Source organism: Venturia canescens, chromosome 4, assembly GCF_019457755.1.
Source record: "Venturia canescens isolate UGA chromosome 4, ASM1945775v1, whole genome shotgun sequence".
In the NCBI taxonomy this organism is placed as follows: Eukaryota; Metazoa; Arthropoda; class Insecta; order Hymenoptera; family Ichneumonidae; genus Venturia; species Venturia canescens.
The window spans coordinates 13669084-13695861 of record NC_057424.1 but is presented as its reverse complement, the minus strand read 5'-3'; the positions used below and the strand labels follow the sequence as shown (position 1 = coordinate 13695861).

At 44.8% G+C, this 26778-nt stretch overlaps 3 protein-coding genes across 5 annotated transcripts; 2 read left to right on the top strand and 1 right to left on the bottom strand.

Moving 5' to 3' along the window:
* The first annotated feature begins 4284 nt into the window (after nucleotides 1-4284).
* Nucleotides 4285-5082, top strand: LOC122409642 (uncharacterized). Its single transcript, XM_043417371.1, has one exon. The coding sequence runs from the start codon at nucleotides 4285-4287 to the stop codon at nucleotides 5080-5082; it is 798 nt and encodes a 265-aa protein (XP_043273306.1).
* Nucleotides 5083-8113: 3031 nt separating this feature from the next.
* LOC122409319 (uridine diphosphate glucose pyrophosphatase NUDT14-like) lies at nucleotides 8114-10089 on the top strand. Its single transcript, XM_043416790.1, has 3 exons — nucleotides 8114-8856; nucleotides 9254-9327; nucleotides 9420-10089. Exons 1-3 carry the CDS (start codon nucleotides 8414-8416, stop codon nucleotides 9575-9577), a joined length of 675 nt encoding a protein of 224 aa, XP_043272725.1. The 5' UTR covers nucleotides 8114-8413; the 3' UTR covers nucleotides 9578-10089.
* Atg6 (Beclin-1-like Atg6) lies at nucleotides 9660-12792 on the bottom strand. Of its 3 annotated transcripts, none has more exons than XM_043416787.1 (5): nucleotides 12530-12792; nucleotides 11436-11596; nucleotides 10915-11327; nucleotides 10099-10587; nucleotides 9660-9939 (listed from the first exon to the last, which is right to left on the bottom strand). In XM_043416787.1, the coding sequence occupies exons 1-5, from the start codon at nucleotides 12639-12641 to the stop codon at nucleotides 9822-9824; spliced, it is 1293 nt and encodes a 430-aa protein (XP_043272722.1). In that variant the 5' UTR covers nucleotides 12642-12792; the 3' UTR covers nucleotides 9660-9821. The 3 variants fall into 3 exon arrangements, with proteins under 3 accessions (XP_043272722.1, XP_043272724.1, XP_043272723.1); XM_043416789.1 differs by having other exon boundaries at nucleotides 12526-12779; XM_043416788.1 differs by lacking the exon at nucleotides 12530-12792 and adding an exon at nucleotides 11688-12507.
* Between the last annotated feature and the right edge of the window lie 13986 nt (nucleotides 12793-26778).

Genomic DNA, 26778 nt, shown 5'->3' with positions numbered 1-26778 from the left:
CAGAAAATCTCTGGGTATATGTGCAGGTATGTAATGTTGTACGTATAATACGTTCGTATACTGTTATAATCTTTGGGGAATTGTCCTGGCGCCTCCTGAACATTAGAGTGAAAAAAATTAGAGAAAATGTAATTATTTTATCGAATTATTTATCGACAGTCTGATATTCGTTTGATCAAGGGCTATGTTTATTTTATAAATAAAAATTGGTTGGATAAATTTGAATGAAACGTCGTAAATATCTTTTACGTACTCAGAAGTAATGGAAACATTTTTTTTTTTAATTTTTTTTTCATAGTATTTTTGTGCGAAATGGTGCGTTGAACATCTCGGGACAAAAAATCAAAAACATTCTTAAAATATATGCTATTGGCTGTCGCATGACGCAGGGGATTTTCAAAATTATGTTTAGAAAATAAATGGCAACGATTCTGAGGAAAAATGGCTCCCTACAATTTCCCCTATACAGAATGCAATTTGAATAACGTCGCTGGGATAAAAAAACTCTTTCCGTTTTGCCGTCAACGCCGATTCAAGGGGTGCCATATTCAATATACCATTGAATTTTTTTTTCTTTTTATTTCTCCAGTACTTAACTCCAGTGTGTAAAAGACGCGTACAAGAAAACACCTAAAATTCCAACTTTTGCACTGTTACAGCCCCGAAAAAAATGACTCTCGTTCCATCGTGTTTAGAATGCTGCGAGGATTCGTTGGATTTTTATTAAAATCAGGATCATCGTGTTCGGCTGCTATACCCAAATGGTGGATTGTTTATTTTTAAAATTCATAATCGAGAGTGTTTTGCGAGGACGCGTTGTTGTCGGATTAGGAAAATAACGTCGGATGCTCTTGCGATGCGAGGAGAGTTGCAAGATTCGTTGGCATCTCTCTCTCTTTTTAACTGTAGAACTACGACTGACGGGTGTTAAGCACGAAGAAGGAGTCGAGCAACTGTTGAGGATGCGAGCTGAAGCATCTCTTCCTCCCGATGATACTCTTCCTCTCGGATAGCGAGCAATCGGCCTCTCTCGCTCTCCCTCCTTCTCTCTCCCTTTCTTAGAGCCCATCGAGGAGAGAAGCACAGCGAGAAGTGGGTACCGCTATCGCCCTCTGACCTCGCTCCGAGCGCAGAGCAAAGCCGTACAACCCAGCCGCTCTCGCGAACGAGGCCTTCCTACACTTTCCTATAGATATACGGATCCGTTCGGCTCGTTTTTTTCGTGTATACAATACACTCGATCCTGAACGCGTTATGGTATACCCCGATAATTTTCCGTTCTTGACTCCGCGATGAGGACTTCTTCCTGGTTAGAAACTCTCTGTTCTCATTCCGAAGACTCAACCCCTCGGTGCAATCGCCAATCGTTACTGGATCTGAGAAATTAATGATTCGGTGGGAGCAATTAATTTGAGCAACTTTGTAGAATATCCGTTGTTCGACAGCGAGTTATTTTTTCTCCGATTCGAGAGCGATTCAGTGACGAGATTCTTCATTTCTGAAAGCCCTTTACAAAGGTTGGTGTAAGCAGGATTGATGAAATAACAGAAAGTATTTGTGGCATGATTCACCGAACGATCAGAGCGCTTGATTTAATCTGGAGTAGCTGAATCACACTCGGAGTCATCTCAAGGAATATCGGCAAATTGATCTTTCGAGAAAATTGACTCATTCGTTTTCTCGGAGAGTCACGAATTCGTCGTGTCTAACGAACTTGCGATGAAATTTTTTTAGAGGACAGAAAAGATCGGATAAGGAATAAGACGAGCGACGCGGATTCTTAGCTCCGCGAAAAAAGTTGAAGAAGCGGGAGATACCGGGAGAAAGATCTTGCAGAAGCGTCTCGTTCTCAAGGACGGCAAATTTGAAAGATGGGAAAGGAGCTCGCGTTACGTACATAACTACATATGCGGTACTTCTTACCTCGGAATCTTGCGTACTTCTGACCGAGGGAGGCAAATTATTCAAATTACAAATGAGCCGAAGGAGCTCCGAGAGTTTCACCATATTTTGTCTCTAGTTTGTATACGTATAGAGTTTTACGCCTGCGAGAACGAATGTATATATATTATTTCCAGTGTATTTTTAACGTTCCGATCGAAGGATCGAGCCACGAAAAGTGTCCGAAAAAATGAAGCGAAAAGATTTTTTTGTGCGGTTAAATTGAGGAGAAGATGAAAAGGGGCTGCGCGCCCTCGCTGTATATTTCGAAGCCATAGGATTCTTCGGGAGACCACAAGCCGAGCGTGGTTCCGATATAATGATGCGTTATTGGCGCGCATTACTTTGGCCTTTGTCCCATCGTAGTTATACCGGCCGTGTGTTTTTGACCGTGAAAAGACACGGAGGACGAGGGAATATGTGTAATAGAGTTCAGGGATGCTGCAAGATAAAGAGGAGAAAAAAAATTAAGAGAGAAAAGAGAAGAAGAAAGAGATATTACGGGTAGCGCGCGCGCGCGCGCGCGCGCGGACCGGACGCGAGGGATCGGTTCGTTTTAATCGCTAATCACCAATTAACCGAGCGTCCCGCGTCCGAAACCCCCAGAAGCATTTTAACGAGCCGCCGTGTCGCCTGGCCTCGGAATTTAACTTGAGGCTGCTTCCGAGCTCCGTGTCTATATAGGAGCCTCTGTATCTCTCTGGACTTGGTCCCCCCCTGCTCCCCCCTTCCGACTCTTTTCCTTGGGCCTAACCAGCAGCAGACGCGGTCAGTCTTGGTCCAGCTCACGTGGTTTTGATCCTATACACTTGTATTAGCCGCCGTCGTCCCCCTCGTGTGTCTCTCGGGGACATGTTAGAACTCGGAGGCATCGTTTCTTCCCCGACTATATGAGCAATCCTAACGCCCTGCGCGATTCTCCCTTCTCGTCTCTCCGGGCCAGCCTATTACATACGAGTATTATTGCCCCGTTGATAATGCCGCGCGTTCGTGTGTGCGCGCGTCTTCGTGCACAAAATTCAGCGCCGCGCACGAACGCATTCTATCCGGCAAATGTATTCGTGTGGAAAGGTTGCTCCAAGAGAAAGCGCACCAATTAGCGCATATTTCGGCACGGCGTTGCCAGCACAAGGGTTGGGGAAAGAAAAGAAGTCGAGCGCAGCGCAGACCCACCGCGCGAGATACATCGGGATCCTGATTTTCGAGGGACACGCACAATCCTATATCCCGCTTCCATTGCACTCCAATCTCCTCTTCGTACCATCCTCGCGAAACTATACCTCTCGACCCACAGTTTCCTGCCAAAATCCGCCTCGCGACTTCAACGAAACGCGGAGTCGCTCGACTCGAACCGCGTGTCCCGCTCAGACTTTCAAACTGGGTTGCAACGTTATTCGCGCATGTAACGGAACTCTTTTTTCCCCCCCCCCCGGTACACGTATCCACCGAATCGCATATATATCGAGACTCGCTTATATTCGCGGTGAGAGTTCGCGCGGCGTCGTGAGCCCACGAATCTTCTCAGCAGAGCGCGCGCGGTGTATCCTCAATAACCTGTTGACGTTGCGACGCTAGAGAGTCGAAGATTTAATGTATATGCGCGCATATTCGTGGACGGTGTACCTGCGCTGCTGAGACACCGAGCCGTGTGACTAAAGGGCCTAGCCTACCTCGGAACGCGTTCTCGAACGAACCAGCTTCGACCTTTTACCTACCAGCGAATCCGCGCCGGGGAACACACATGTGTGTATACGTGGACGAGTCTCGCGCGCGGGATGGTTAGGAGATCGATAGCATCTACGTGCCACACGGCGCGATCCTGTGTACGGGAGGGATGCTTTTTCGTGAGAGATCTCGATCACGGATCCATGAGAACACACGAGCCACGGAGGGAAAGACAGCGAGAGAGAAAAAGGGGGACGGAGTGTCCCGGCTCAATCGATAGAGGCCGATAGATCGCTCGTTGATTGACGATTCTCCGAGGCAAACGCCAACGTACCCGAATCATGATAAACTATGGCGTTTTCCTTTTTTCAGACTATTGTCGGACACAAATCTTCGAGAGAAGCCTGACAACAATAAAACAGTTGTTCTAGGACGACTATAAAGGGAACGTCGTTACGCTTCCGCGCGGGTGCGACGCACCTCGCGAGGTTCAACGATATAATTTACCTTCGAAGAATTTAATGATTTTTGTGGTTACGCGTTCGGCTGCTGGCGAGCCTCTTGACGATCGTCATTTCGATCTGTCAAAAACGTCACCACACACGACGTTTTTCCAAAAGGGTTTCATTAATTTTCCAAATTTTTCGTGCACTCGAAAGCTTTCGTTGAACGATCGGTATGTCCTGCTTCGGGGGCACCGTGGAGCAGCTCTATCTTCTCGAACTAACGATCGACAAGCTCAGGCTACCAGCGGAAAAATTCAAGGACGTCGCGTGCGTCGATGGCGCGGATTGTTCGATCGTAGTTAAAGTAAAATTTCTCGATTTTCCCACGTTCGAGATATCGCAGCGGGATTTTTATTTCGCGAAGGCCTCGCCTCGGGACTCCGAAGGCTCTCTCGATTTCTCGTCCGGTAGAGCCTGCCTTTTTGTTAAACAACCGAGAGATCTCGTCCGGGAGATGCAAAATAAACCGCTTAAAATCGGCATCTTTTGCGCCGGGGACACTTACCCGATCGCGGAAACGGAAGTTCCCCTTGCGGGATGTCTCTGCGATCAGATATCCATGGCCGCTAACGATCGCGATCATTTGCCGCCCTCTTACACGATAAAAGGAAATTATTCCCTCACCGATCCCGGAGAAAATCCTTCCGGAACGATCGATCTCGGCCTGAAAGTTTCCTGCCTCGGAAAATCGGTCACGACGCACTATCAGCTCAATCCGAAATCTTTTTACTTCAAGAACGACGGCGACGATTCGAAATACTACGTAAAGAGAATTTTGCCTCCGTCATCGTGCGCCGATGAGGCTGGAGAAGGTGCAATTAAGTGCGGGGATTCGATGCTACCGAGGATCCGAGTCGACGAGGAATTGGAGCAGGTTACTGCGAAGAAGCCGAATGACGCAAAGATTAATGACAAAGTAAAGGCTAAGAAGGGCAAGAAAGATAAAAAAAAGGCGAAGAAACAGAAGTGAAAGTTTTATCGAGGCGGTGGCACGCCAGAGCTGCTGACCGATTATTTCGAAACCGATCAATCGTGGTACATTCCTGTCGTAGGATTTTTCTCTACCTCCGCCTTTTAAAGTTATATACTTCTTTGAGATTGTTTGTGGCGGCGTATGGGTAGTCGTCGTCGTCCGTCGTAATCGGTCGCGTATATCGTTACCATGGCAACGGGAACGAGGTGGACGACGGGAGATCATCGAATCATCTACGATCTGTGCGTCAATGCTAATCATGGCCTATTGATCGAATCGTTGTCGAGGTTAAGCAGTGCATCGGACGGCTGGTGACCTCGGTCCTTCAAAATCTCCGGAGTATTTATTAATGAAAAGGTCGATAGCAACCTATAATCAAGTATCTTTGAGAAGAAAGAAAAAACTTTGAATTTTCGTTTAGAAAGTGTGAAATGTCAAAGGAAGTTGCCACCACGAGCGGAGCGCCAACTGATTCGGTACCAAAAATCTCACCCCCTCTCGGGGTTCCCGGTGCATCACCTCGAGTGGGAATATGCGATCCGGAATTTCGCAAATTAACGAGCGCCGAGAAGCTCAACGACCGGAATTATCGGAAGCTCGTTTATCAAAGTTATCCAGACGAAGCGACGTGCGCCTGTGAGCCGGAGTACGAAGACTTCGATGCGGCAAAAGCGGCAGGGAACTTGCTCGTTTGTCGGTCAGGCTGTAACAACGCTTGTTGCTCGAGGATGAGGCAATCGGGCGTTGCGTCTTCCCGCTGCCGGGGCAATGCTAATAAGGATGACAAGGTAGCGCCGTTTATAGCCGCCTATTGTGTCGGAAATAAAGGAGACGAGCCTCGCTACGAGAAAGATGGAGGGAGGAAGCACGCCGATCACAATGGTGACTACTGTTGCGTCAGGAATCGTTTGCGCGGCGGTGGCGAAGGTGGAGGAGCAAGAGGCGAGAAAGGAATGTGCGCGCACTCCGGAAAAGTAAGCGGGAGTGTGGTCCGATGGTTGGAGGACGGGAGGAACGGGGGTTTTGATGCTGCTCCCGGGTATTATGCGGAATATTCGAGAACGTACTCGCTCGAGCAAGCCCAAAATTCAAATTTCAACCCAAGCAGCCTGTACCGTGGCCAGGTCAAGCACGACTCGTTGCCCGGTGCTTCGGATCGGCCAGTCGCAGCGTCCTGTTGTTGTCCAGGAAAAGAAACCTTCTCAAGCGCCATCGTGAACCGAGGAGATGGAATTCGGGGCCAAAGAGAACTCCCGCTTATCGAGACTCTCGTTAAAACTCTCCGGGAGACTCAACAGTTTGTAGATTCGCTGGGCAGAGTTCCTGGGCTCCCTGGTTTGGGGCTGATGGATCCAACTGAAAGCCCGTATTTCAGTAGACTCGGGAGAAGGCAATCGGACCCGGAAAGTACGAAAACTCCCCGTGAATTCTCCGCTCAGGGAGCCCTGCTGCACAATCCGCAATGCACGGGGCCGTGTAACGCGCCGGCTCTGAGATCCCCGGATGCTCGATGGCCGGGCTCGTCGGTCGGCGCTTTCGCGACAGGTGCCCCGGTACGTGGCGGGCTCGTCAGGGAAGCTGTGCCTTCTCTGCCCGAGCCAGGCTTGACCTATGCCGAGGAGCAGAAACGAAAAAAGGACGACGGAGATAAGCCGAAGGAAGTGGGCCCTGCTCGTGGCGCTTTATCGGCGGTGCAGCAGGCTGAGCAGCCGAGTCCCTGCGGTGAAGCATCGTGCAAGTCGAAACGTCGGAAAAAGGAAGTCCCCGAGGATCCCGCTCCTGCGGTAGAGGAAGAAGAAGAAACTGGGCAGAAAGTCGTCACAGTCGTCAGCCCGAACGAGCGAAAGCTTTCAAGATCGGCGAGTAAAATTAAGGCCATCCAGAAGTATCGTTCCAGCCGAAAAGCTTCTCGCATTTCGGGCCGTGGTCTCGAGGCGAGGAAATCTTCGGCGAAGGTGGCAAGAAAAATCGTTAGTTTCGTCTACTCTGCCGGCGACACGTGGACCGGGGAGGGCTACGGTCACAAAAAGTGCGTCGAGGAGCGTCGACGAATACCCGGGAACATGGGCTGGCTGTGGAATTTGAACGAAACGGTCGGCAGGCTGAAGCCTCGCCGAGCCGGATGGCGCCCGGGCGCCATCGGACGACGCGTCCGCGAAGTTCTCCGCGAGGCCCGAGCACATTCCCTACGGAAGGCAAGATCGGGCCGATCGGCACGCTCGAGATCGTCGAGATCATCGACCTCTCGCTCAGGATCCGTACCATCCAGAGGTAAACGTACGAAAGCTGAACAGGATCCGAAATCGGTGAAGCGACGACTGATGAAGAAGAAAACCTCTCGGAAACTGGAAACAGAACCGCCACCGACTCTCTACATCCATCGCAAAGACGGAACTTATTACGTCACCATGTACCCCATCAAAAAGGGCGCCATGGACGTGCCTAAACTCGAAGAACCGATGAAACCGTTGCAATTCAAAATAGCGAGAAACAGGGACGACCCGTCTATTGCATCGAGCTCCACCGCTTCTGACATGGAAATCGAATTTTCACCGCCCGCTGCTGTCAATCGCTATCGGAGAAAACCAAACGTCATTCACGTCGGTACTCAGGTCAAGCAGCACGAGATTATCGAAGCTTTCAAAAAAACTGATGGCGACAAAGTCATAACGGTGGGAAAGAGACCGAAAATGAACAAAAAATGATCGACGATCGGGGTTAACAATTATTTTTTAATTACACAACAAAAGGATTATAAAAAAAATTGTAAAATTATCAGCCGTCGGTAAACAGAGTTAAATTAGAGAGAAACTGAAACGTATGCGTCAATAAATGACTGAAAAAATCTGCTTCGATTTATTCAAAAAATTGGCATTACGATTATGATTGATAAAAAATAAAAAACATTCGTCCACTCGCGTCTGCTGATTCAACTTTCGAGTCTTGACGCGCGCCAATCCCCTCTTCCCTCTGCGCAACGACCGTAATTCAATCTAGCGCGCATATAGGGAAATGAATGAAATTTAGAAAAAAAAAACAACGTGATTACTGATTGTGGTTATTCTTAGCGAAGATCGAAGGCGATATAAATCATTGAATGAAAGACAACGATCTCGATGATTATCTAACAGGGGTTTTGTTGATATTTATGCGGGTAAATAGTTCCGAGTTCCGAATGTCATGCGCGATGTAGTAGTGGAAGAGGTCGTCGCGAGCGTTGTGCAAGTTTTGTTATCGTGCCTGTCACTCAACCGTATCGCCAGAAAAGGATTTCGTCAATAGGTAGCCACTATTACGTTAGAAACGAAGGAACAAAGTAAATTGAAAAATGGGCGAAAAAGCACAGCAGGAGAGAAACGAGATAGTGCGTAAAAAAATGCTCGATCTTCGTGACTTTTCGATCGGTCCAATGCCTCAAAATTCCCCGTGGCTAAGACCGGTTAGAATCAGCTTTCAACAAGACGGTGTTCAGAAAGCGTGGGATCTTATGAGAGCTCACGAAAGTGTCAGCATTCTTATTTTCAATACAACCCGAAAGAAATTGGTATTCGTCAGACAGTTCCGTCCTGCTGCTTATTACGCTTGTATACCCGAAACTAAAGGACCTGTGGACACCGAGAAGTATCCACCTGTCATGGGACTAACCCTCGAACTGTGCGCAGGCATTGTTGACAAGGATAAATCTCTCGTTGAAATTGCTCGGGACGAGTTGAGAGAAGAATGTGGATACGAGGCTCCTGCGTCTGCTTTTTCCAAAATCGTCACTTACCGGTAAACTTTTCCTTCTTCGTTCATTCTCATTTTGCACAAACTTAAAAAAACTCATTGAAAAACGTAAATGAATGGAAACAAGCTGGAAATTTTCATAAATTTCGTATAAAATCTCCTTTAGTTGTTGGTTGACTTTAAATATTTTGGAAAGCATGAAATCCCATTCAGAATTTTGCAAATTCAAAACAAAGCAATGGGCTAGATCAAAATATTTAGAGGATCCAAAAAATCTTGGAAATTATCTCATCTTGTTCAGGAATATGATAAAAATGAAAATCCACCAGAATGAAAGCGGAATAACATTTTTGGATACAAAGATGAAAAATGTAGCAGAAAAAACATCTTTCAAATATTTTACAATCGAATAATGATGAATACGAATGTTGCAATGTTGCAGGAATGTGTCAACAACTGCAACGAGACATACGCTGTATTACGTTGAAGTCACAGACGACATGCATGTTCACCCTGGTAAGATATGCTTCCCCCTATTTAAGAAAATCTAATGAAAATTCATTAGGGTTCTGGTAAAATTGAAGTTTCAACGCTCATTTGTATTAAAGGTGGTGGCGCTGAAGAGGAAGATGAATTGATCGAAGTGGTCGATATGAGCGTTCGAGAATTGAAGAACTACATAGAATCCGACGAAGTTCAAAGTCCACCAGGATTTTTATTCGCGGCGCACTGGTTTTTGTCAAACAAGAAGGAGCATTGTTCGTAGAAAAACAAAATAACGTCCGTAATTCCGCAGTACTTGTCTCAACGCAGAGTTAAATAGTTAGTGAATTAAACCTGAAGAACTATTTCACGAATTCTTTCGTTTTTATTTACAAACGGGAAAAGGGAATAAGGTATTTACACGAGTGAGAGAAAGAGCTAAGGAAGGAGAAAGAGACGGGGTAGACAGACGTAATTGATAAATTAGGCGTCAAGGAAAATAAAAGAAGAAAATAACCGAAGATGGTTCAGTGATCGTTGTCATCCTTAGTGAATTGAGAGCTCACCCAGGCGAGGCCCCACTTCAAATTGGTCAGTAAAAATTTGAGGGCTTTGGTCCACTGTTCCTCGGAATTGAACTGTATTCTGGAAGATAAAAAAAGGAAACGAATATACATGATTAAAGATTAATTTAGCAAAATAAACATTGAAATAGTAAAGGGGAGAAGAAATGATTTGCTGTGATAATAAATGAAAGTGAATACATAAGAAAAAGAAATAAATTATTTCAACAAATCGATTTACTTGATTGAATAAGAATTTCCAGTCGCCGAATCTTCGATCTTGCCACGATCCATTTTGTACGGCAAAGAAAAGCTGCTGTCTCCTTTTTCCACTTGTTCTTTGAACTGTTGGAGACAATCGAGAAAAGCAACCATGCCTGCGTCGAATTTCGTATCCCACAAAAATTTGAAACCGCCGCTACCGTACAATGGCAATTCACGATGTTGTCCGATGACCTCGATATAACTGTGATTCCCGTAAGGCACCACTTGAAAGCGTTGAAAACGAAAATTCATTTTGCGCGCTAGAGCCGTAAGTAGAAGGGCCGTTTGGCCCCATGCCGCATTTATTTCACTCCAATCCACCGGCGCACTCGGTAGACGGCCCAATCGCAACGAATTTATCGTCCCAAAATGACCCATGTGCCATATGTGAAATGTCGCGTTAAATACATTTGTTTTTTTCAGTCTCTCCAGCTGCGAAGCTGCATAGGCCAATTGGCATTCCAGGCTGAGAACATTAATTATCTATTACAGTGTCTGTACATACAATTCATGACAAAAAGATCAATTACTACTTGTTCAGAAATCATTTTGAAATGGAAAAAATGTATAAAATGCGATGATTAAAAAAAATTAACAATTCTAAGATACCCTTCAATTAATGATATAAAAGAAAACGTTTTTGCATTTCTTCTAGATCAAAACTTAATCTTGGCATAGGTCACTACTACCGGTCTCAATGATTCCGGGAATTTCAAATACTCGTAACACTTGAAGAAATTAGAACTTTCTGGTTTTTTTACTCGGTGATAGGAATTCATAGTTAAATGGGTACCTGCGACATTCATCTTCAGCCATAATCAAATCTCTTCTATGTCTTGAATATTCTCTCCAATATCTTTCTTCTTCGCTCTTTAATCTTTCTCTCTCCGTTTGTTGCTGATTAATCGCATTTTTGGTGGCTTCTTCTTCTTTCCTTAATGCTTCGAGTTCTCTTATCATACGATCTTCTTCAGCTTTGACGTCTTCCAATTCTTTAGCGAGAGTATCCATCTCGAGACCCTCGTGATTTTGTTGCTGTTGCTCGAGCTCCAATTTCTTCAGATACTCGTTGTAATCAGACCACTCGCCTTCCGTCATCCTTAACTGTTGATCCATCAGCATTAAAAGACTGTCAGTGCACTCATCGCACAGAGGATGATCCGCCGAGCTGCTGCTACTCAATATGTCGAAGAGTGTAGCACGAACCTAGGAACATCAAATTTCAAAATTGAACATTCTTCATTAATTGATTTTCCATTGTTTTATTCCAATCTCTTAGTTCTCCAATGGGTAGGAAATTGTGATTTCACTTACTCTGAGATGATGACTGAGGCTCTCGGTTTCACCAGAGTCCCCAACCAGCATGAAGCCGTTAGTTCCATTTGCTGACTCGGTCAGTCTGAATGGCGGCACCAGGTGCTCCAAGCTGCCGCTTTGAGGTTCTATATCACTTACTACTTGTTGCTGTATTGGCACTTTTTACAGAAACAATAAATAATAGTCAAGAACAAAAATTGAAATTCCATTTTTCATTAATTTTTCAAATTTGCTTAAAAATGTACTCACTTGATACAATGATTTTATATGAATTAACATTGCATCTAGGAGCTTCTTAATATCGGTGGAAAAAATAGATTTTTCAAAATCTCCAAATGATTTATCAAGCAAAGCATATGCCATTTTGCAAAATTCAGATTTTTTTCTTTCACTTGAGAATGAATCAGCTTTTTTTTTAATTTGCAGGTAAAAAATGGAAAGCTGTGATGGTTACTGCGGAAATACTTCCATCAAAATGCTCGGTCATAAAATCTTGCTTCTAGACCGTGAATTTTTTAAAATTCCATTTATTGTTTATCTATTGATTGTCATTCAATATTCCATATCTCAAATTTTGTTCATCAAATACATGATATAATTAAAATCGTTTTAAATTAGAATTATAATGATGAAAATGAATCTGATTTTGAAAATGTTAATTTTGATTGGTGTATTATTATCAAGTATTACAAAGCAGAATATTTGAACTTATAGTAATAAAGGATAAAAAACTACCAAAGATAATTCTTTCAATTGTTTTAAGAATAAAAAGCTTATCAGAGCCTCAGATATTTTGCTCTCCTTCGCAATCACAGAAGATATATTGAAAAAAAAAAAAAGGTTTAGCAATGGAAAAAGCTGTATTGTGACGTATCGTGATGAAAACAAAGTATGATAATTAATTGCGACGTCTTCCATTTAATTTGTTGACTAATTGCAAAACATAACCTGTAAAATGAACTCGATGGATTTAGGAATAAAGGTGAATAAACACATGTAAATGAAAGAGTGGAAGGGAGTGATTAGCATTGACGAAGAATTGGAAATAAACACGCCCATTCGCGATAAATGTCACAACAGAAATTACCTACATGACAGTTCAGCGAGTGTGTGTTCACCAAGGTGATCGAAACTCGGATCGAGTCTCAACGGTTGGAGACATCGTTGACACGAAAAACTAACGGTATTCTTAATGTCCACCATTGCTGGAAACTCAATTTATCGAACAAACAATAACGTCAGGCCAGCCGCCTGACGCGAAAATTCTTATTTGTAAATATGTCTTTGACGCTTCACGACAATATGAAATCGCTTTTTATTATTTATAGTTAAATAGGTTACTATTGCACTAACTCGACTTGAAATATTCCAAGCTGATTGGTTCGACGTTAGCACGTAGCGGTCTCCATCGACGGTTCATCGAACAACGAGAACTCGATATTATCGACTGAGTCATTCGCCATCTGTCGGTAATTTATCAAATGAGCGTTCAAACTTTGAGAAAGAATACAAGATTTCAGCGACTTGCCGCTTTGCGAAGACGGCGTTCTTGGCGATGCCGAAGAGCAGAAGTACGAAATGGAAATTACGAAAGGCCGTGTATAGTATAGAGCCAACGGAAAGCGGAAAGGAATACAAGCCTGCATCAATTGATACAAAGAAGGTAACACAATTAATCGAATTCACGAATAAATGATGAGAAAACAAATGTAAATGAAAGAATCGCTGTCAGTGCTCGCCCAACAAAAGCTCATCAGTTCCTCAAAAATTTTGTCATCACACATTTCTTGGTTTTGACGTGAATTGCACATGCAAAATCGACAGGAATCGAGTCGCACAGAAAAAGCGATACGAAAAAAGTCTCCTCAATACCTGCTTTATATACGTAATAGCGTATAAACATAATCGGACAAAACGAATGGACGAATGTATGGGACGAAAGAATATATCGTCGCGGGGTCCTTAAGATCCAAAGGACACTTACCGACGTCGTACGAATCCTCGAAATGGCTCTTCGCGTTACATATCAGACGCGCCGATCTTATCCGTAATGCAGTATTACCAGAATATATTTACAATACCGAACGAGGCGCTACAGGACATTTCAAAAGTTGATTCAAACAAGTGAGTACCGCGATTCTAAGCTCTGACTCTCAACACGTGATTTTTCTTCCTGAACGATCTCCGCGCGTCCATCAATCATCGAAGCGTCGAATCCACGGCGCTGGTGCGGAGAAGTAGCGATTGTCCGACGATAACGACATCGGGTCGCGCGCTCCCCACACTCTCCGTTCGCAGCGCACACCGGATTGGCTGTGCTCCATCACCAGTAAATATCTCGAGAACGGTGCGTCGGAGAGAAAAAAGTCTTTGAACTTTTCGCTTCGAAATCTCGCGAACTTTCGTCACCGTAAATTAAAAACTCGAATTTACGGACACTGAGTATGCCCCGCGGAGTCGAATGTGAAAAAGTACGAGGAGGGCGATTCGGTCTTCGACCGTCAAGCGATATACACAGACGCATTTGTGTACACGAGTATCAGATTCTTCAGCGTTTGCTCTTTCTCGTCTCTCGTGAATCTCGCAACTTCGTTGGGAGATCATCAGGGGCGATCGGTCCAAAGTAGACCAACGATCGGATTTATCTCGCTAGGCCGATCTTTGTCTCTCTTTCCCCGTCTCTTTGACTGCTGGTCGCCTCGCGATCGAGGCGAACGGAGGACAGAGAGACGAACGAGACACGGCTCTGCGAAGAGGGATGCTCAACGGGGAGGCTGACGCCTCTCCAACCTACGTGTCTATAAAGCGGAGGTCAAAAAATAGAAGGACGAGAAAGATCGTGTCCTCGTTTTTTTACCCTTCAGCTCGATCTTCAACACTGCCATCGCATCACAGTTCGGGCGGGGGAGACAGTGTGCGGGAGAGAACCGTCGAACGATTATTCCCGAGACAGATAAACGGCTCCTTCACTCGCCCTGCTCGTGCTCGATATACACACTCAGCCGAGATGCGTTCTCTCCCGCTCGTGCACCAGCTAGTTTATACCTGTTCCACGGGTTCTATGTCCAACTCGGAATGAACAGTGCGACACTCTTCGCTCGGGAACGAGAGAGAAAAATATCTATATATACTTATAGAGATAAGTTTATGTTAATGTCAGCGTCGTTTATAGCCTCGGAAATGCTTTTTTTCACGAGACATATTCTGTTACGAAGTCTCCCCCCCCCTCTCTCTCTCTCTCTCTCTCTCTTTCTCGCTCGTTTATATTCGAGTGTAATGGCGTCTCAAAAGATTACGTTTGACCCGTTTGACGATCCGCACCGGGCTTCGCCTCCGTATACACGTAGATGGAAGTATTCAACAGGTGGCGCCTTTCAGAAAACTCGACAAGCTTTTTGTGTCCTTTCATTATACGCTGGGGCGAGTATTGATTTCCGAAAGGAATGCCTCGTCGCGGGCTCGACATATTTGGAGGGACTGATGAGAAATGCGTTTTTGTTTCGATTTTTTCTACGGTCGCGATGTTAATCGGATAATCGGAGTGTAATTCGGTGTTTTTAATGAAACGTTCCGTTCGAGCTTCTACTTTTTTGTCACTAGGCTTTTGAAGCTAGAGAAATAATGTTTTTCTCTCTCTTCACGCATTCCAGAGAGCGTAGCAGCCGCATGGTTCACTGCAAATGTCAAAAGATTCATTGCAAAATAAAGAAAACGTGGAAATATCTGGTGGCAGCTAGAAAATTGAATAATCAACGATAAATCTTCGGCTTTCGCGTTTTCTTCACAATTTATTCTTCATCTCCTGTCTTGTTCGCGCTTGCGCGTCTCTCCGCCGAGTTTGCACGCTCGAGTGTCTCTCGATTATTTTCGAATTGAGTTTCAAGGTGCAAAACACCTCTCGCAGCGGCGAGTACTCCGTGCTTTACTGCGCGTTCGAAATTTTCATGTTTCGTATACTCGAAAATGCATTTGTTGTTGACTCGAGGAAAAGCTGCTGCGCGCTCGCTCGGACGAAACGAGCCAGCGGAAAGATGCAAACACGAATGAGAATGCGGACCTCGACTTCTGGCTAACTCGTCATTGCAATTTCGCAATCAATCACAATCCAGGAGTGCATGAAATTATGATTTTTCTGGAGATGTCAAAGGTCGTTCGTTGAACCATCGTTGCACATTGAATCGGAGTGATTTTTTCAATTGAATACCATTTAAATTATGCGACCGACCGAAGAATCATTTAATTCGAACGTCAGTCAGTCGCTCCTGAGAAAAGCGATGAAAAAAAGAATTTTGAAGAATCTAAAACCTGCTCGGGAGCGCACAATGCTGAGGAAAAAATGTAAATTCTTCGCGGTTTTCACAACGATTGGAGATGCGCGACTAATCGACGAATATACGCACGTTAGAAACACGCTTACGTATACGTGGCTGAACTCAACGAACCCCGGATCCAACGAGCTGTCACTCAATTTCGCAACGCTTCGCGCCCTCAGGCGAGAGAGCATTAAACAGTAGGTGCAATCGCGCATTCGCTAAGTGTTATAATAAAATAAAAGCTGGGCACGAGGTTCGAACGATTCGCGCGCGCGATACGACATCGGCCGAAATTGAAGGGAGGCGAGAAAACGCTCGTGGGGATGACGAGCCTCTTGGGATGGAATTTTCTCTTGGGAATTCGGTGTCGAATCTGCGGATTCATACGATTTCATTTTCCCGAAGGTTGAAGCTTTTCGTTGTCTCGGTGTTTCGCGGTTTTTACCTTTCCGAGTTTCCGCGCGCGAGCAGGCAGTCCCGTCACTCGCGAGCTTCATTCCTTATTCCTGCTTTCACCAACTTTTACGAACTTTTATCTTCGTATACGGAGACCTCGGACGAGTGTACGGTCCACGGTCACTCGCCTCTAAAAACTGGTAAAAACTTTGGTCAAAACAAGCGACGAAATATTAAAATGAGTTTGTTGGCAGCACCAGGAAGCGGGGAAAACTGAGTGGGGCTTGACGATGAATGCGAGAGCCGGTGCAACACTGAGCGGCCACCCAACCCGGTAGTGGCTTCGCCTGAGCCTGTTGCGGAGCTCTAAAATTTTCAATTCATTTTCCGCTTAGTCAATTCATAATATTCGTTCGTGGAACATTTTTTTCTTGAGCGTTATGCGTGACGCTAATTTATCGTTGTGTAACAACGGATTTTGAATGAGCCGAATTCGCTGCTCATTTTTATACGAATTCGTATTCGTCATCGAGCATCGTGCTCACAAATAGACCGTAAATTTAGGCTCGATTGCGCTATACGATTGGCTCGATCCATATGGATTTACTGCGCTTACAACGCGCGGAGACATTTTTCATTCCAAGTCTATCATTTAACCGATAAGAGAACAAGTGCGCTATGTACAGTATCGCTTAAGCTCCACTTTTTCCTATCGCCGGTTATTCGAATTCCCGGGCTGATATAACGCTCAAACGTGTACACGGTTCTACCATTTACTCGGCCATTTTTTCTCCGCATTCTCCTTATTTTTAAGCACGATGTTGCCGATCGATTTTCTGCTTTTCGGGATGTTCGAATCCACACCCAGAGTTTCAAGACTTTTTAGTCAGTTTCATTGACACTTTTTCAAAGTATTTCTTCAAATAAATCTGGAAAATTCGGTAAGTGAATTGTTCCGTTTGATTCGATGCTTTTGAAAAATGAATCCGCACCAGAAATAATGGACGGTTAATTGATATCCGCGAAAGCGATGTTTTCCGCGGGCTCCGGAGCGGCGGGAGCGAGAATTTGAAAATACATCGGGAGTCTCGGAGTGAATAAAATACGTTTCGTGTGCGTAAGTTCCAGCGAAGGGGGTTCTCGGGAGCGTTTTCGTTCGAACGTGTAAATGTGTAAGGCATTAATGCACAGGTGAGGAGACGTTGGCGTCGGTGAATCGCGTTGGAAGGTGTGCGAGCGAGGGTGGGCGGCAACCGGCGCGGCAATCGCGGCTCGGTCTTTCCACTCGAGGAGCTCGCCACTCTCGCGTCCAATTCTCGAGACTTGAATCGCGCCTCCGATACATCGGGAAGACGAAAGAGCGAGCGAGCGAGAGAGAGAGAGAGAGAGGGAAAGGAGGAAAATGAGGAAGAGAGAGAAACGGCGAGGGGAGAAGCGAAAGATGAGAAAAGATGGATAAGGAAGGTAAAGAGGAAGTAAGAAAGAGAGAGAGGCCGAGTAAGATGGAAAAAGAGGGAGAAAAAGGTACGTAAGAAAGAGGGAATTAAGCGGAAGAGGAGTGCCGCGATACAAAAAGGGGCGAAAGGGGAGGGGAGGGGTTGAAAAAGCGCGGCGGAGCTTCGTCGAGTTTGAATTCGCGTTCTCGCTGCTGTTCACCGGTCCTCTTTCGCCGGATTGAGTGAAGCGCGGGCGTCACGACGAACGTCGGGCGTCCGGAGCACTCCTCCGCCAATCCGTCCCTCAGCGGCCATGTTGCCCGTGTTCCCGGGGCGGAGCACCGAACCTCGTACACTCTTTGCTCCATACATATACATATATGAGCGCGTATACATTCTTAGCGATCATGAATACAAGTGTTGGCCGTATGGTACGTGTATATGGACGACTCTTGACGTTCGTCTAACAACGCGACTTTGCAACTAGTGTTTTCTCCTGTTATCAGCTAAAAAAGCGAGATAACGAGAGCTTATAAGTCTCTCGACCTCGCCTCTGCCCCTCTCTCCCTTTTCTTCGAGCCTGCGGCAGCTATTTCCTCCTCCTTTGAAACAACGAAGACTCGGAGTTGCACCTCGCACGTGGGATTCGATCCAACTCCCTTATTTTTTCGTCGCGTCTGTATCAGGGTGACTCCTGATTTTTAAAAATGGTGGCTCCCTTCGAATTTGGGGCTCGAAGGGCTGCTGCCAATCTCTGCGCGAACGTACCTTTGCCTTTACTTTTGGCTCTCGAGTTCGCTGACACTTGGCCTCGTCAAAACGCTTTCATTCCGCGATAAAAACGACGGTGGTTACCGAGTTCGATGATTTTTCGAGCCTCCGCCGCCATTTCAGGCGAAATTGCGACCGTCGCAGCCATCTTTCCCGTCCCCGCGTTATTCCTTTCGTTATAATAAATATTCCGAATCGTCTACTAAACATCGTTCGAGTATCCTACCGTTGTCGGAGACTTACCGAAAAAACTCCTGACCACGTGGGCGATTATATCTAATAAAAAAGCCTCTTTCCCGATGCTATTTTCACCCTGCTTCCCACCGCGGATGCGAGCACTACACATTTTTATAATGATTACTCCATAAATGTCTCGCCGCCGCACAGATTATACAAATCTTAAGCCTCGAACGAGTCAAACAAAAGCCCGCGGAGCTTGCAAAATAAGACAAAACAAGCGGAGGCTCGTTCGAAGCCATTCTCACAATTTATAGGGGCTTGTAAATCATCGTACGGATCGGAGATACCGATATACAGATTGAAATTAAATTATGAGTCGTATTATTTAATACATCGATAAGTTCAGGCGTAACGCGTATCTATCATCATCTTAATACGTTATAAAACGCATCTTGCTCGGGCATTTTGCCGTCGTCGATAATCAGCCAGCGAAACTTAAGATGTAAGATTATCACGAATTATTCATTCATGCACGTCCATGTGGGGCGTCTGTGTCTGTGCGTGTGTTCATAGGATATTAATCGTATGCGACATACGTGGACGTCAACTTATGATTTACGGGGTTTAACTGCTGCCACGACCGCTTGGCTCTTTCCTATTGCACCTTTTCAAACACAGTCTCGCTACGCAAGCCCAAAGTACACACGTACCCACATTTATTGAAAATTGACAGCGAAGCTATAAAGTGTTATAATTCATTTGAATTACAATATTCGAACTACGAATATTGGGCTCACGAACGCGCCGATCCCGCCGCGTCGATTGACAGCGATTTTGGCAAATTTCTTAGGAGACAGTTATTGCGCACGCATCGCGATTGACAGTAGGCGAATCGCGTCGGGTCTGACCGCGTCGTTGGACTGCTTGGGAATGATTTTTTTTTTTCTGAAGCGAATCGTGAGCGTTGTCATTTGGTTTTTGCGGAATTTGGCAGAACTGTTACTCGGTGAGGATTCTCATTTTCAGGGTTTCTCGACCACCTACGAATATTTTGCAAAACACTCCTCAAGATTATTTTACGATCGTGTTTCTCGTGGCGTGCAAGTTAATTAGAGAAATATACGGTTACGAGCGATCGGCAATGAGGCAAAGTGCGCTTTCATTGCTGTTGCGCGCTTGAGTTTACCGAGAGTTGACTAAAAAACGAGCTCCTGCTCAATGGATTATACAAGCTGGTCGTTATTTTTATTACGATCGAATGACGACTTTTATCACCGCGATTATTTACGTATTTTATTGGGATTAGAATTTGTTTGATATTTTTTTTCGGCTAATTTTCGATTAGAGGGGAGAAGGTGCGACATTTATTATTTTTCATTATTTATGGATTTTACGCATTAGAGAACTTTTCATTTCGTCAAATGTGATTTTAACCGAAATAAAAGGGGGGAAAAAGATCATTTTTGCTACCGCAGTTTCTGCGATGACGAAATTTCTTTCGCCGTTGATTTATGTTTTTCCAATATGTTTAGTGGAGTTCTTTTGGCACTGCTGGCCATCGCTGCTATAGTTGGATATGAAAAGGTGAATTGAATTAGTGATTCGGGCTGGAAGTTCGTGGAAATTTTCGTTAAAACGAGCACATCGTTAAATAGAAATAATTTTATTTCTACTTTCCCGAATTTATTTTCAGTTTCGAGCACATTATTTTTAGCAGTCCGTTCGCGTCAAAATTATCCGCGTGACAGACTCAAGCGTGTTTGTTATATGATAGATAAATTTGGTACAATTTTATTCATAAAGAAGACGACAATAGCGAGGACGAAAGCCGAGCTGAGCTTATGAATCGATGATGGAACTCGGTGCCTAAAAGAGATGTTGTCAAGTTTCTTCAACTTTCTGATGACCTTTACAGACGAGAGTCTCGCCAATGAATAATCCACGAACCGTTGAAAATCCTTTAACGCGTCTTTATTCTTTCATATTCGAATATATAACTGGCTAAAGTAGTTTGAACAGCGAGATGAAAAAAACTAACATATTCGGTCGATCCTTCAATAAATTGGCAAGCATTTGATTGATGCGACTGATTTTTACTTGAAATTCATATTCCTTCGCATCATTTTAATTCGCGAATTTGCGCCTTTTTTTTTATTGATCGTAACTTTTTGTGGGTGTCAAAAACGGTCGCTGTCTCGCGGCTGGCAATCAGTTAAATTATTCGGAATTTTAGCAAGCAATTATTCTGTGTAGCGAAGTAGAATTCATGAGAAAATCCTCGAGCACGAATTACGTTGGAAGAACAATAAATTTTTGTAGGTGATCGAAAAACACGATGAAATTGAATGACACCACGATCAATGGAGTTCGAGTGTTTTTGCTTTTGCTGATTTAAAATTGCGCTAAAACCGCGTATTCGAGCCTGTTTCTGTAGGTTCGATCCTGTGAAATTCATCTCGATAAATGTCCAGCAAAGCGTATACTAATTAGAACAAATCAGACGGAGGTATTTCTCGACAAATCGAAGATATTCTCGGAGCATGGAACTAATGATACGGTCTCCGAAAATCTCAGATATTATCTTGACAGTGAAAAAAAGGAGAACAAAGAACGGACTAATTCTTTGGGAAAAATGTTGACTGGTGCGAAAGGCGACGCGGTGAGAAAGGAAGCGAGTGCTGCCAAAACATTGAAAACTCGCTGGTTCGGAGCTTCGAAATTCTAATTTACGATGGATCCGGTCCGCCCACGAGAGGCGCAGAAGCCTTTCTCAATTTTTACAATTCCCTTTTTCTCTCTTTTTGTTGTGATTTTTTTCTCTCCCTCCAGAAAGAGAAGAATCCCGTTTGGTGTTATTGCACGAGTTGGTTCTTTTCGGCGAAAAGAGTATGAAATAAGGGGCTGAAAATGGAAGAAGCACTGGCGACCTACGAGTCCGGGCTCGGCTGTGATCGAACGTGATTTTTTTCTTTCCTATTCGCGCGGGGTGGTGTTGACGCGAAAAAAATGAAGAAGTCTGCTTGAGGAAAAATAGAAAAAGAATCGATGAGCTGTGTATTTTCGATCACTTGTATATACATATACGTACATAAATATGGCCATTTTTTTATCGCCGTTCTGGCCGCAACGTCATAATTCATTCTCCCCCCCCCCCCCTCTCTCTCTCTCTCTCACTCGCTTTTGCATCATGCAAAAGCAGGAGCAAAATAGCAGCTGCGCATCGAGACAGACGAAGAGAGAAGAACGCTGGACTACTGGGCTGGCCACAGCCACCAGTTTGCCTCTTCTCTCTTCGCTTTCGCTATCCACCGGACGCGCGTTACGAACAAAACGATCGCATTCTAATTTCGCTGATTGGAAACCGGGTGATTTGAATATGAAATAATGATGCGCGCGAGCTCGTTCGATGGAATGGGAGAGATGGAAAGGGGAATGAAGCGGAGTGAGAAGCGATGAGAAATTTTCAAAGGGCAGAAAATTCGGCAAAAACTTGAGGAAATTCGAACGAATCCTAAAATTTCAATATTCCATCGTATTCGGTGGTTGAGCTTCGATGCGATAATTCTTTCGAAATTTGGTCCCCGATCGAGGTGAGAAAACGTGGCAAAAGTTCGAGGACTCTGATAAATTGAAAAACGGTGAAGGCGCGAGTCGATCGGGACTTTTCCTCCGCGTTTTAATGCTCGCTGCGTCGCAACTAGGCCGATTTAAGGGAACACTTGACGCAAAGCTGACACGTGGTACATGTAATATTGAAAAAGAGCGTATACTCAGAGGATTTGCAAAAGGAAAAAATGCATGCAATAAAAGTGGATGAAATGCACTCACGAAGAGTGCAACACGCGTCCGTGTTTGCCCGACATATGGGCCCTCCCATATACGCATTTTGCACTAAGCTTATCAAATGTTTTTTTCCGGTTTTTATATTCACCAAGAATCGAGAGGCAGGGGGGCCACTGGGGAATAGGAGAAAGTGCAAAAAATTAGCGATATTTCTCGCTTCCATTAAACCGTCATCCACGTGTGAAGAAGTCAAGAGCTCTCCGCGCACGCGCGCGCGCACTATTATTGCCGGTGTTTATTCTTCCAAAGTGTCAAAAGTTACTCAAAATACTGGCTTTTATCGCCGTAGGAAGCGCACTTCGATCGCTCCGCGTTCATTTTTTATGCACATTTTATTCCTCGATTAATCGCGCATCGTGTGCATGCCTTTCAACGAGAACGATAAAACACGCATGATCAGCTCCAGGTGTTCGGCAGCTCGATGGTGCTCATTTCATTTTATCACTAAATGAAAAGACAACTTTTCTTCCTACGTACGCACGTAGCGTGTTTTATTGAGCTGGTATTTTTGAATTGCTAATTAGCACGTTGTGCTTATCTTTTTCCCCCGGAGCTTATGCGCGTGGCCAATAACAAATTTCGATTTGCCCAAGGATTCTTTACTACGGAATTACGCGACGATTCCAACGACGATAAATAAATTCGAAACATCATTCAATTAGATTGTAAGAAAAATGTAAAAAGCTCACCGAAAAACGATCCAATTTTCGGTCACCCCCGATGCTGGGAACTCCGGAAAATCTTTAGAATCTAAAAACAAAAAAAAAAAAAACAAAGAAAATTGGATTTCATGGACAATCGCAATCGATGGAGATTTCCATCAGGGAGGTCCGCGCCACTGGCTCACCTCAAACTATCGATACGAGGTTTCCAAGAGTGTTATTTCGCACTGAGGGATTTCCATTTCAAAAGCTTATTCAGAATGTCCGGCAGAAGCGGCGTTGGGAGCGGTTAAGTATTCATATCTGCTGGTTTATATGTAAGGAATCGGAAAAAGTAAGCAAATCCGATTAAACGCTTGGCATACCAGGGGAAAGAGCGAGAGAAAGAGAGAGGGAGTGAGAAATGCTGGCTCGAGTTCATGTATGTGCAACTTTGAAATTTCTCTTCGTTTTTTATCAGGGAATCACGGCAAGCTTTCACGCGGGCTGTTTTATATTGCGATATACACTTGAATCTCAAGGCGCCAAGGTGAAATACACGTTTTTGCATTATAAGACACGGTAAAGTCTCTTGAAGCAGCTTGTACGGGAGAGAGCAGGAAAAAAAGGGGAATTGCTCTATGCTGTAAAATCCTCGTGTGCGGTGTTAAGAATCCTGCTTCGCTAACCTTCTCAGCCAAAATTTCATTCAAATTCCAGTCATCGATACTTGGCTTTCCCCTTTTTTCTGAAAAATCGCCAGATCGACCATTCGTTTTACAATTTTGTTGTCCAAACTTTTCCTCGCTGTGGACAGAGCACTTGCAGACATTTTCGAAGGGTTCGCTACTGTTTTATTTTCAAACGTTGTTCCTTCTTTTTGAATCTTCACTTGGAAGAAACGAGAAAGGAAAATAGACCAAAAATTTTGCCCGGTCCCGACCCGGTCCTGGGCAGCTCGCAATCGATGAATTTATCGGTAATTTTATCGACGTCTGATTATTTGTGACATTTCGAGAGTAATTTAATTCTCAGAGAATTGGAATGAAAAAGATTTTTGGCTGGGAATGTATGTGTAAAACATCCTTAATGCGGCTCTGATACGCCACTCTCGAGTCTCAAGAGTTTTTCTTTCCACTCTGTACGCCTTGAGAGCGGCTATTTATGTATTTATCGTTTGGAAATATCCTTCTTGCGTTAATATCGCTTGGGAAGCGCTCCACGGGAGTCCGCACTTTCTTTCTTTTTCTCTCTCTCTCTCTTCCTCGTTGCGCGAGTCTTTCCCGCGCAATCAGTTATTTATGATCGAGATGAAGGGAGCGGGTAAAAAAAGTTTAATCATAATAAGCTTGGAGAGGAGTGCGACTCGGGGGTAAAGAAACTCGCGCGATTTGTGGCGTGAACGTCGTCGCTCGGGTGTCTCGCTCACGTCTCTCCTGCTTAACTAAGCGGCTAGGCAACGTTCCCTATTTTTTAGTGTCGCCTAGAAAGCGTCCTCGTGACAGCGTCATCTAAACTCCGTAATTGAATGATAATTTAGGGGCTTCTCTCCAGGGGATGTTGCCTGCCTCGCGAAGGATCAAATTAAAAAATGATTTTTTTTTCCCGTCAACTATTATTTCGAGCACTGAGTTGTGTCTAAGGTTATTGCAGTTTCGGGTGCGCGATCGAAAGCGATGCTGAATATTTAAGGGACTTTTCTCACCAATTTTTCCCGGAGTCACGTGCGGTCTTGTCAATTAAATGCGAACGTATGCGCGAAACAAGCTTATCAAAAGGCTTTCGCCGGAGAGGACACGAGTTATGGGAGACTCCGAGGCGCCTTCGTACCTTCACACTCGAATGGAGAAACGCTGTGACTTGCGAATGTCGCGGCTAAGGGCGCGGAGGGATCTTGTTAATAAAAAATACGATACCCATATGTGCGCGCTCACGATACAGCTGTGAATCCAATTATGATAACGGCCGTAAGCTCGCGAAACGATGAATTTACATGAACGGCTGTGCTAAATGCAACGAAGAGACAAAATAAATATAGAACGGAGGATAATAGGTGAATGCGGATTTTCAAGTGTCGCGCGATAGGAAATTTAAATCGTTCGCGACGCTCTCATATGCGACTGGATGAATCCAATGGATTATCGCGCTCGTGTCAATAGCAAACCCAAATTCGAACCCGTTGAGCATCGAAGCTTGGGCAGCAAAACCAGAAAATCCCTCAAAAAAATCATGAAATTTCGTCTGTGAATTGAGAACGAACCCCGAATAATAGGAAACCGATAAACGCTTATTTCATTCTGCTCAAACGAAGAGTTTTCTCGGTTACTCTCACACCCAACAGCCTCGACTTCCATTTACAGTGTGATGCACCTGTCGGTCGCTAAATCGTCATTAAGATACGGCCTTAAAACATTACGCAGAGTATAACTGTCTGATATTCAATTACTATAAAACGGGAATGTTTGTCATTGGAATTATCAGTCCTGAAGATCCTACGAACGGCAGTTGAAGGGGAGAAATAAGAGACAGAAAAAGGGGACCACCGATAGTTCGATAAATGTGTTCTATGTATTTTTGAACCTGTTGATGCAATCGTGCGGGTCTTTTCCTCCATGGGCACACAGTAAAGTGCACTTGCTCGCGATAAATCGGGTTTCCGTCGGCGTTTTTCATGCCGGAAGCACTGTACCGGATGCCCGAGTCTCCGGATCTCGTGCGTATATTTTTTTCATTTTTTGTTTTTCTCGGACTCGCAACAAATTCGATAACTATAAGAGCTCTATACAAACAGCGAGTGTCAACGGAGCGATTGGTTATAGCGATTATTGTCAAGTGAAAATGTCGATGCAAAGCCCGTTTCCTTCGACCGGGAATCGAAAAACCTCGTGGAAAGAAAGTTGGTGACGATATTGCGACTTTTTAAATCGAAATCGTGCAGCACCTCGCCCGATACGGCAGCATTTTAAACGTGCGTGAATCGATAATCCGATTAGACGGGACACAATAACGGAAAAAGAAATTCTCGGCCCCACGGGAAGATGGGGGGGGGGGGGAGGAGGATATTTATTATGATTTGTAATTTATAATCACCTGTCGTCGTTAAGCGATCAAAAGTGTTTGGGCGATACACTTGCAGTAACGTAATAAATATAACCCCCGAGGAGTATAATATCCTCCGTTGAAACTCCACCCCCTTCCGCGGCTGCCCCTCGAGGATCTTTCGTCTTGTAGTATAACGCTATAATACGAGAAATAGAGTTGTTTACGTCACGGGGAATGGCAGATGACACGGCTTTTCAGAGAGAATTCTCTTCGCGAGGGAATCATTAATCACCGAAGTCGCCGAAGGATGTGGCTCGCGCGCGAGCTCGAGTAGCTCAAGCTCTCTCCCGCAGAAATATATACTCGGTCTTACAGAGAAACGGAAGGAGAAAGAGAGTCCGAAAGAGCGGCCTGAGAGTACATAACCCGGTGTAATATTCATCGTGACACCGGGGACTCTGCTCGTTGAATATTTGCTTACCGCTTGCGAAAAGTGGCCTGCGCGCAGGAGTTTCGACACGAAAAGGGCCCTCGCCAGCAGCGGAGTTCTCGAGGAGCCCGCAGCGGGATTCTCCGAGCTTTCTTTCTTCCCGAGATCGAAATCTTTATTCGAAAAAGAGAGAGAGAGAGAGAGACGAAAGAAAGTCGTCCGGGCCGATCGGTCGCCGCGTGAGTAACGACTAGCATCGGGCGGAGGGATGAATGAGAGCGTGAGTTG